Consider the following 10,341-nt stretch of genomic DNA (forward strand, 5'->3'; position numbering starts at 1 on the left):
GTGCATTAAATTAAGAAGCAGTGACAAGTGAAAATTCTGTAAAAAATAATTATAAGTTTTAGCCTTATAAGTTGCGTATAAGCTGCTTATAAATATTATTTACAGAATATATTTATATACTTTTATTAATGCTGAAAAACTCTTCACAAACTGATACTCAAAGTTTCACATTCACATTGCCATTTGTTGGACAGTTGTGATCTTGGTACTCAAGTACTATTTTTTTACAACCTTGTTTTGTATTTATGTGCTTACTTGTGTGAATAAATATGTGTGTGTGTATATATAAAATATATATATATATATATATATATATATATAAACACACACATACACACACAAACACATACATGCACAGCAGTACACACATAGAAATGACCATTAAGAATGTATGGGCAGAATAGCTGCTCACATGCTGAAAATATCAACGAAGCAGGACATGTAATAGTCAATCCAGGTAGAACAGAGTAGTTTTATATCCAATGACTGATATAGCAATATCATCATTAACTACAAGCTACAAGGGAAAAGAATATGCACTAAAGAGAGGGTACTAAAGAGGCATTAAATTTATGAACTAAGTTATGAAAATAACAGAATGAGTTATAGGACAACTGATTAGAAAGAGAATTAGATTAGAGGAGATGCAGTTTGGGCTTGTGCCAAGATGGGGTACCACCAATACCCTCTTCCTAGTGAGACAACCATAGGAAATGTTAACTAAGAATTTGCCACAATATTTAGCATTCATTGACCAAGAGATCTTTGACAGAGTAGCATGCTCCGTAGTTACTAAGTGGTCACTAATAAAACTAGATGTAGATGAATGGCTTGTGAGGGCAATACAAGCCATATACAGAACTGCCATAAGCAAGGTGTGAGTTAGCAATGACTTCACAAAGTATTTCAGTAGATGTCCACCAGGGGGTCACCTTTCAGCCTCCTCCTGCATATTATAGCTCTCCATATCATAACAGAAGTGTTCAAAATTGGTTAATAGTGAAAGTTCCTGTATGGTATGCCAATGACCTTATTCTCATAGATGAATCTGCTGAAGAATTAAAGAAGAACCAAAGAACCAAAGCCAACAATCAAAAGCTTCAAAGTAAACTTAACAAAGACAAAACTTTTAGTTAGCAGGAAAGAAGACAGAATTCTGCTGTCACCAAGGAGATGGCTCCACTTGATATAGGAAGTTTTCACAATGTAATCTATGGGAGTACATGATGTAATGGGTTCTATATTTAAGACATCCGTATACTGCAAGCTGACCTTCACTGAATGATACCTAAACTTCAATTCCCACCATCCATATAGCGTAAAGAGAGGGATTGCTCAATGCCCAAAACATCAAGCAACGAATATAAGTAGCAATCGTGATACACACCATGAAGAAATGATCAAGCTCAATAACAATCTATTAAGCAACAACTGCCCTAAAAACATACTATCCACTCCAATTATGAAGAAAAGAAAAGATAAAACCAATAAACTGTCCACAGTCTGTCTACCCTATGTGAAAGGCCTCTCTGAAAAGATACAAAAGATATGCGGCCCATATGACATCAGGACACTGTTCAAGAGTAATACAACACTTCGCAAATATCTCCTTCGAGTAAAACCACCAACAGAAGAGAATATGACCAAAAAAACTGTGTGTACTCCATCCCATGCAGCTGTGGTAGGTTATACAAAGGCGAAACATGCCAACCCCTCAAAATAAGGGTAGAGGAACATTGCAAATCTGTGACATGGGGAGATATTGATAAATCAGGTATAGCTGATCATGTATGGAAAAATGGAGACCACCTACCCTTGTGGGATGAAGTTAAAATTATAGACAGAGAACACCACTGGAAAATACGAAAGCTAAAAAAAGCAGCACATATGCTAGGACACAACCACCTCCTAAGCAGACCAAGTGCAGATATGAGTAGCACATGGGAACTGGTATTAAGGAAGGATAGGAAAATATTAGATTTATAAGCCCTAAAATTCACTCCATAATTGCCCATGGGCATATGGCATAGTGGTTAAGAATGCGGGCTACTAACCCCAAGATTCCAAGTTCGATTCCAGGCAGTGACCTGAATAATAATAGTAATAATAGTAATAACATCGAAAAGTACCTTAGGAATGAGAACCCAGGTTCGAAATTTCCCCAAGACACCTGAAGAAGGCTGGAGGGTATATCAGCCGAAATGTGTTAACAACAAACAAGATGAAGACAAATATCCGTCAATTGTAAATAATGTAAGATGTAATGGGATCACAAGCAGGCTGAAAGGGAACAAAGGTTTTGTATGCAAACAGATGGACAGGAATGGTTAGCAGTAAAAGCACTCATTAAATAAAATATTTTAAATGTGCAGGCGCTCTTGGAAAGTAGATAATAATTTTCTTTACCTCAGCAGCTTAATGTATTCTGGAAGCATAATAGCCAGAGTAAGAATGAAGAGGCAAAAGTGTTATTATTTCTACCGATAATAAGGAGATTCTCTCTTTGAGTATACTTACGTATGATGCATGATGGTGAAACATAGGCATCAAAAGTGGAAGATGTACAAAATAATGAAGCAAGCATGTTCCACTGGATGTATATACAACATATACACATCCACTGGACACACAATATTAGTCAGCATGAATAACGATAGACAAATGAGCATTCAAGAGATAACATTGTGCTTGTGAAAACATTTGATGAAGACAGTTCTAGAATAACAAATGTCAAGCATCTGCTGAAGATGAAAGTTACAAAAGCCATAAAGAAGTAGGAGGAAGTGGTGAAAGCTGATCACGAGAGGTTGAACTCCTCAAAGGAAATGATAAGGTCTACAACAGATGGCAAGATACTGTGCAAGTGAAGACCCATTCAACTCATGCACGTATAAAAAAAAGGTAGATATAAAAATGATCACGATGATGATACACCCACACACGTTATACATATCACACAGATGCACATACATATGCTCATGCACACACACACACACACACACACACACACACACACAAAAATCATATATCTACAGAAATAAATATACACAAACAAACCTAAACATCTATAATACACACATACAGTAAACAAATTAGCAATTCTTCTAACACATTCAACCAGGATCATACAATTAAAAAAAAAAAAAATTAAAACAATTCATGTCAAATATATCTGTCAGGAATGGCATTAGATATAGAAGAAAATATCTAAATTACTTGTAATTGGTGCTGTGTTAATTAGGCTTTTCGTTTTTAATTTTTGCTAAATCGACAATAAGTAAATATATATTTTCTAGCCTAGATAAGACCCATCCATTAAATTAGGCCCCCCATTGATAATCTGGTCTATTACTGAATCATATGAAGTACTAGATCCATCATCAAGGCTGACACATCGAGGCAATGGCTCTAGAGTAGGAAGTTGTCGACAGAGAGATCTAATATCTTCACTTGCTCGATGGTAAGCAAAACCTCCACTATTTGTGTTGCCAGAACCCATTCCTGATGATCCCCTTTTATGATTTGGACGGTATATAACATTTGTGTTTTTATTATTATAGAGACACGGAATCAACTCCGCAGGGTCCTGATGTGGGCTGTAGAATACATGTCGAAAGTTAGCGGGAATTTTTATGGACAATAAATCTAATTCGAGTTCTCCTTCATTGCTGGAGGAGTCCCCTTCAGGTGGAGGTGATCCAGAATGAGGTTTGCTTTCAGGGTCCCATTCTTTGTGTACTTCAGCTTCTAACACAGTAAGAGATTTAGCTGTTCGACTGACAACAGGAAGAGATCGGCTTTTACCTCGCTGAACTTCAAAACCTTCCTCAGATTCAGTCTGAGGACTTTGATGTTGTTGTTGTTGTTGCTTTTTCTTTTTCTTCTTCTGTTGTTGCTGTTGTTGTTGTGGCTGCTGTGGCTGCTGCGGCTGCTGTTGTTTTGGTTGCTGTGGTTGTTTCTGTTGCTGTTGATACTGTTCTGATTGTTGCTGGGGTTGTGGTGGTTGTTGTTGTTGTTGTTGTTGTTTTTGTTGTGTTGGAGGGTACAATGATGAAACAAGAGGTTCTGCAAAGAACATGTTGGAGTCATGTAGTTTTTTAGTTTGTGATATATTTTCATAACTGTGGGAATTGTGAGTTGAAAGCGAAAATGGAGTGAGCGTTGTGTGACTGTTTAATGAGGAAGGGAGTGAGTTTAAGCGACTGTGAAAGAAACTTGAAACAGGGGCATTGTCTCTTGAGAAAATTCCAAATATGTCTCTTTGGGAGGTAAGGTAGTAAGAAAATGATGCATGTCTGCCAGTTTGTTTAGCAGTAGGAGCTTTCTCAATCTTGGTTTCCGGTAGCAATAAGGGTTCACCTGAACTGTGTCGATTATGTTTTGATTTAAATTTACAACCAACTGGTCGAGGAACCTGTTCAAGATGGTCTTCAACCCAACATGGATTGTCTTTAAAATATTGCTTAGCCTGTTCAATGGCTACTTTTAAGCGTTGACCTACTTCAGATTTATCATAGTTTTTTGTAGTAATTCCGGAAAATGGTGAAAATTTGGAACATTCCAAACTCAATCCATGAAGTTGACATACAAGATTCGACACATCTCGCATCATCATAAATTTCTGAGCTAGGTCAAGCTGTGCAGGTATATCTCCTTCAACGGAGTAATCCATATACAGCACAATAAATTTTGACAAAGACATACCTTTACAACGTTCAATACGCATTTTTTCTGCAACATAATCAACTGCAAGAGCAAAATAATCCGGGATGGTTCGATGAGGATGCAATTTAAACTGCATATTTTTTTTACATCTGAGTCGTGAACCAACAGAACAAAGAACAATAATATATTCAGCTTCTTGCATATTGTCAAGAAGCCAGTCATTAAGACCTTTCTCCTGAATCAGATGTTCTTCAAATAAATCAATGTGCACATTACAGTTGCAGATCTGCATCAAAAAAGCAGCCATAGCTTGGACAACGTATTCATGAGCACAACAATCCGAAGAATAAAGTAAGAGAACATTTGGAAAATGCTGTTTCATGTCAAAATCTGAAAAGAAAAATACAAAAACAATCAATAGTCTTAAGAATTTGATTAATCCAATAAATTATTCATTGCTATTTTGTCATCTAACTCTGAGAATTTATAAAGAAATCAATGTGTGTGTGTGTGTGTGTGTGTGTGTGTGTGGGTCTTTGTCCCCCACCTCTGCTTTATAACCACTGTTCGTTTGTTTACATCCCCATAACACATGTTAGGACATATTGGTTCCACTGACCTTTTCTGGAAGATGCATATAATTAACATAGACTTGGCTTCCATCTAATGACTTAAGTCTCCCCCATCTAGTAAAAACATTTACCATAAATGTCTTCCAAGTTCCAAGAGGAATTTAAGGGCCAGTACTTAGATCCAGTTTTGTGTTATAAAATTAATGAAAGATCTCACCCTGAATAACATAAAGAAATATTGCTAGAAAACACTGGTGACCTGAACAGGTCACCAATCTATTCCAGCAACATTTCCTCATGATCTGGTAATAGATAAATGAACTAAGGCCAAAATATAGTGAAACATTTGCAGATGGATTTGAACTCAAAACCACTGAGCTGGTATTCTACTACTTTTATTCTTAGAATTACATCAGAGTAACTTTGTTTATTTAACATGATAACACTTACTCTCTTTACCTGTTTCAGTCGTTTGACTGCGGCCATGCTGGAGCACCGCCTTTAGTCGAGCAAATCGACCCCGGAACTTATTCTTTGTAAGCCTAGTACTTATTCTATCGGTCTCTTTTACTGAACTGCTAAGTTACGGGGACATAAACACACCAGCATCGGTTGTCAAGCAATGATGGGGGGACAAACACAGACACACACACATATATATATACATATATACGACGGACTTCTTTCAGTTTCTGTCTACCAAATCCACTCACAAGGCTTTGGTCGGCCTGAGGCTATAGTAGAAGACACTTGCCCAAGATGCCACGCAGTGGGACTGAACCCGGAACCATGTGGTTGGTAAGCAAGCTACTTACCACACAACCACTCCTGCGCCTATTTCATTTAATTTTTTAAAATCTTTTAAAATGAAATAGATTAATGGAAAAACTTGTATACATAATAGCAATATGTATGCAAAATCATAATATCTGAAGGCAACTAGAGAAGATATTAAATGCAGAGTGGTGTAAATGAAAGGAAAAAGCATGAAGCTAATAATTAAGTCAATTCAACTTATTAGGCAAGATTGCTAACAACTGTTGTCACAATGAACTATCTTTAACCTTTTATCTTTTTGTGGTCATGCTGGGGCACCACCTTGAAGAAATTTTAGTTGAATGAATTGACACCAGTACTTATTTTGTTTTGTTTTTTTTTAATCCTGGTACTTTTTCAGTCAGTCTCTGTTTGCTGAATTGCTAAGTTATGGGACATAAACAAACTAACAGCGATTATCAAGCAGGGGGGGGGGGCAAAGACACACACACAAACACACACACACACACACACATATATATATGCACAAAGGGCTTCTTTTAGTTTCTGTCTACCAAATCCACTCACAAGGATTTGGTCAGCCTGAGACTACAGTAGAAGACACTTGATCAAGGTACTATGCAATGGGACTGAACTCAGAACCATGTGATTGGGAAGCAAATTCTTACCACACAACCATGCCTACGCCAATATCAACTAAAATTTAGTAATCGATTACATTAATACCAATTATGCATTAATATATGAAACAAAAACTACAGTACAAATATAAAATCAATAAAACAAAATTATCTCCTAACTTTTACTAGAGTACTATGGAAGATACCTAAGAATCTTGGAAACCATTATTTCACAAAGTATAGATTTCAGTCGTCTGCATATAAAAACAGGCCACATACCTATCATGCAAGGCTTAACACCAGCCTGTTATACTTAGATGAAATAATGAAGATAAAAATTAATAGATCTCAAAAAACATTTATAATACAAATAAAATATATCTCATAAATACAGAACTGTTTATTTATAATCAATAATGATTTAATATTTTATTTCAATTATTTGTTTCAGTTAATGAAAGCGAAATCGTGATGGCACCTGTACCAGTGGAGCACTAAGAGCACTGTCCGAGCACGATCGCTGCCAGAGCAGCTGTCTGGCTTCCGTGCCAGTGGCACGTAAACAGCACCAGCGTGATCATTACCAACGTCGCCTTCTTGGCACTTGTGCCAGTGGCATGTGAAAAGACATTCAAGCGAGACCGTTACCAGTGCCGATGGACTGGCTCCTGTACAGGTGACACGTAAAATACACCATTTTGAGCGTGGCCGTTGCCAGTACCCACCTGACTGGCCCTCGTGCCGGTGGCACGTAAAAGCACACACTACACTCTCGGAGTGGTTGGCATTAGGAAGGGCATCCAGCTGTAGAAACTCTGCCAAATCAGATTGGAGCCTGGCGTAGCCATCTGGTTTCACCAGTCCTCAGTCAAATTGTCCAACCCATGCTAGCATGGAAAGCGGACATTAAACAATGAGGACGAATGAACTTAGTGATCATATATGCAAACTAATGTAAATGGTATTAATGTTTATAACTGAGTAATACTGCAGTTGACCTAACAACCAACTTAGAAACTATTCAAATATAATACATGTCATCATCACCATCATCATCAAGAAAATTTAACATCTGTTTTCCATGTGGTCAAGGGTTGGATGGCTTGATAGGAATTAGCAAAGCCGGGGGCCACACCAGGTTCCATAATCTGTTTTGGCTTGGTCTCTACAATTGGATGCCCTTCTTAACACCAACCACTTTACAGAGTATATTGGGTGCTTTTTAGATGACACTGTGACCAGTACTTTTTACATAGCACCAGCACCAACACAAATGCTTTCTATGTGTGTGTGTGTGTGTGTGCGCGTGTGATATCTACCTAAGTTTCTCTTTCTTTTGTGATCATTAGAATGATTTTGTTGATCATACAAACATTTGAAGTGAACATAATGAACTGAGTCAGCCCTATGTTTTACAGTCATTAACATTATCAACTATGGTAGGGCAGTAACAATGTTAAACACATTGAGCCCTTCTCTCTATCATTCCTGCCACCTCATTTTTCTATTGGGCAATCATTATGTCAAACAAAGAATCATCTAAATAATTAAATCAGAGAGAATGGAAAACCCCTTGCCTGCATTCAAACTTGAAAGTACCCACAAAAGTTACAAAAACTTTGTATGAAAAAAAAACATTCAAACCTTAAGACCAAATTTATAATTTAATATTAGTTGCATATATACGAATTTGAAAAGTAAAGTTTTATGAGATGTGTCCACACAAGTTCTTGTGAACATGTAACCTACCCATGGTTCTAAAAAAATTCCCCACCACTGTTCTAGATATCCCCTTTACCAGTTAGAAATACCAGTTAAATTTACTTCAAACCACACATAATGTAGTTCTGTCTGATATAAAATAGGATGGTCATAGCTAAAAAGTCTCTGATCTAGAAAGTCTACTTGATCAAAGTGGAACTTGTTGTTTATTCACAAGGATGATCTGGGACTAGACAACAAATGAAAATGAAAAAACATCTAACCCTTTAGCATTCAAACCAGCCATATCCAGCCCAAATATTCTCTACCTGTTTTACATTCAAACTGATCAGATCCAGCCTCTCACACCTACCTTACAATACCATTCTAAAAATATACAGTCACATTATGGAAATTTTGAAGCTACAAGATAAAGTATGATTAATTCAAAACAATGTGAATGTAATTAATTACATTCAACAGAATAATTTGAATGCTAAAGGATTAAAATGAATGAATTAATCTTACCTTCAATAATTACATCAGACAGCTGTGGATGTTCAATGTGTGACCCTTGAAACAGAAATTAATTAACATTAAAGAAAGAATTCTCAGAAGAAAAGTAAAAGAGAAATAGTAAACTAGAATAGAAGACAGAGAGAGAAGACAAACCTAAAGTTTTTGTTTAAAAGGAATAAACAATTCATATTATATTTTAAAACAAAAGGCTTCCAGAAATTACTTTTTTCTAGCTAGAAGCTCTATAGCAGTCATACAACCTGTGGGACATTTTGAATGGCACACCTAACGAAAATTACCTTGAATTGTTTTAGTAGTGCAGCCCACCTGATAATGAGTCATGTCTCATGTAGACCACATCTCATAAAAGGTTGACCATGCTTACTCTGTAGTAAACACTTACTGAAATGTAATCATCTGAGCTGGTACAAAATCAGTCAATTAAACTGTGTAAATTCAATAGTGACTCAACAGCAGAGTTCAAGACTTTGAACTTTGAAAGTCCAAACTCAAATCTAGTTCAGCTGTTTTATATATATTTTATGTGGGTGTCAGAAGTGGAAATATAAGCAACCTCAGTGCTGTCATTCCACAAATCAATTTTAACATTTTCTTTCATCCATGTCATGGAGTGAATGGATCAGCAGTGCAGCAGTTTTTCAAATATTTTATTTCTGTCATCTCTGTTCTCCTAACTTCTCCAGAGTAACCTAAGCCCTGTCTCCTAACTGTTCTGTTCAACTTTGCCATGCCTCACTCGGTGTAGAAATCAAAACAGTATAACACAGACAGCCAAGAAAATGCTTACAACAAATAAAACCAACAGCTTAACTACATTTGACTTCTGACGTGGGTATGAAGCCACAAATTTGTGTGGAAGAGTATAATTTGATGATTTTGACTTAGTACTTTGACTGGTAATGTTTTTAATAAACCCCATGAGAATGAAAAATGAAGTGGACACTAACAAGACCCCAACTTTAAAAATCTAAAAACACAAACGTAATTTTGTATTACTTTGTATTCTACTGTCCACTGACAATTATCAAGTGAGAACTTACAGTTAGCCAAGTCAACAAGGGTCTGAACTACAGAGAAATACACTAATGGTTCATACTTAGCCATTTAACCCTTTCGTTACTAACCCGACTGTAGCCGGCCCCAAAAATTTTTGGTTCATAAGACCAACCCGAGAGTACCCATTGTTATTTAAATGTATATTTGAACCCAAATCTCGTTAGTACATTCGTTAAAACACCTGCTTTCACTTTGCAAACAGTTGAGTTATTGTCTCCGACATTGTTTGGCGTGATATTTGAACTCAGTGAATTTTGGAAGATTTTTTTCCACATTTTTTGCAGTGTTAATTTTTTTCAACTTTGAAGATGGAGAGGAGTTTCATGCTATCAAGCAGTGATTCCGAATTTGAAGGTTTTCAACAGAAGATATGGAGATATCGAAGAAAAGAATGAATGAGCTACAAAAGC

At 36.5% G+C, this 10,341-nt stretch overlaps 1 protein-coding gene across 1 annotated transcript in view; it reads right to left on the bottom strand.

The window, feature by feature from the left end:
- Window positions 1-2,216: 2,216 nt before the first annotated feature.
- LOC106868418 (uncharacterized) overlaps window positions 2,217-10,341 on the bottom strand; it is a 90,841-nt gene continuing 82,716 nt past the window's right edge. Inside the window, exons 11-12 of the mRNA XM_014913664.2 lie at window positions 8,864-8,908; window positions 2,217-5,055 (exon numbers count right to left, since the gene is read on the bottom strand). Of these exons, the coding sequence (XP_014769150.1) occupies window positions 3,293-5,055; window positions 8,864-8,908 (1,808 nt within the window). The 3' untranslated portion in view covers window positions 2,217-3,292. The remainder of the gene's footprint in view (window positions 5,056-8,863; window positions 8,909-10,341) is intronic.

Source organism: Octopus bimaculoides, chromosome 3 (assembly GCF_001194135.2).
Source record: "Octopus bimaculoides isolate UCB-OBI-ISO-001 chromosome 3, ASM119413v2, whole genome shotgun sequence".
In the NCBI taxonomy this organism is placed as follows: Eukaryota; Metazoa; Mollusca; class Cephalopoda; order Octopoda; family Octopodidae; genus Octopus; species Octopus bimaculoides.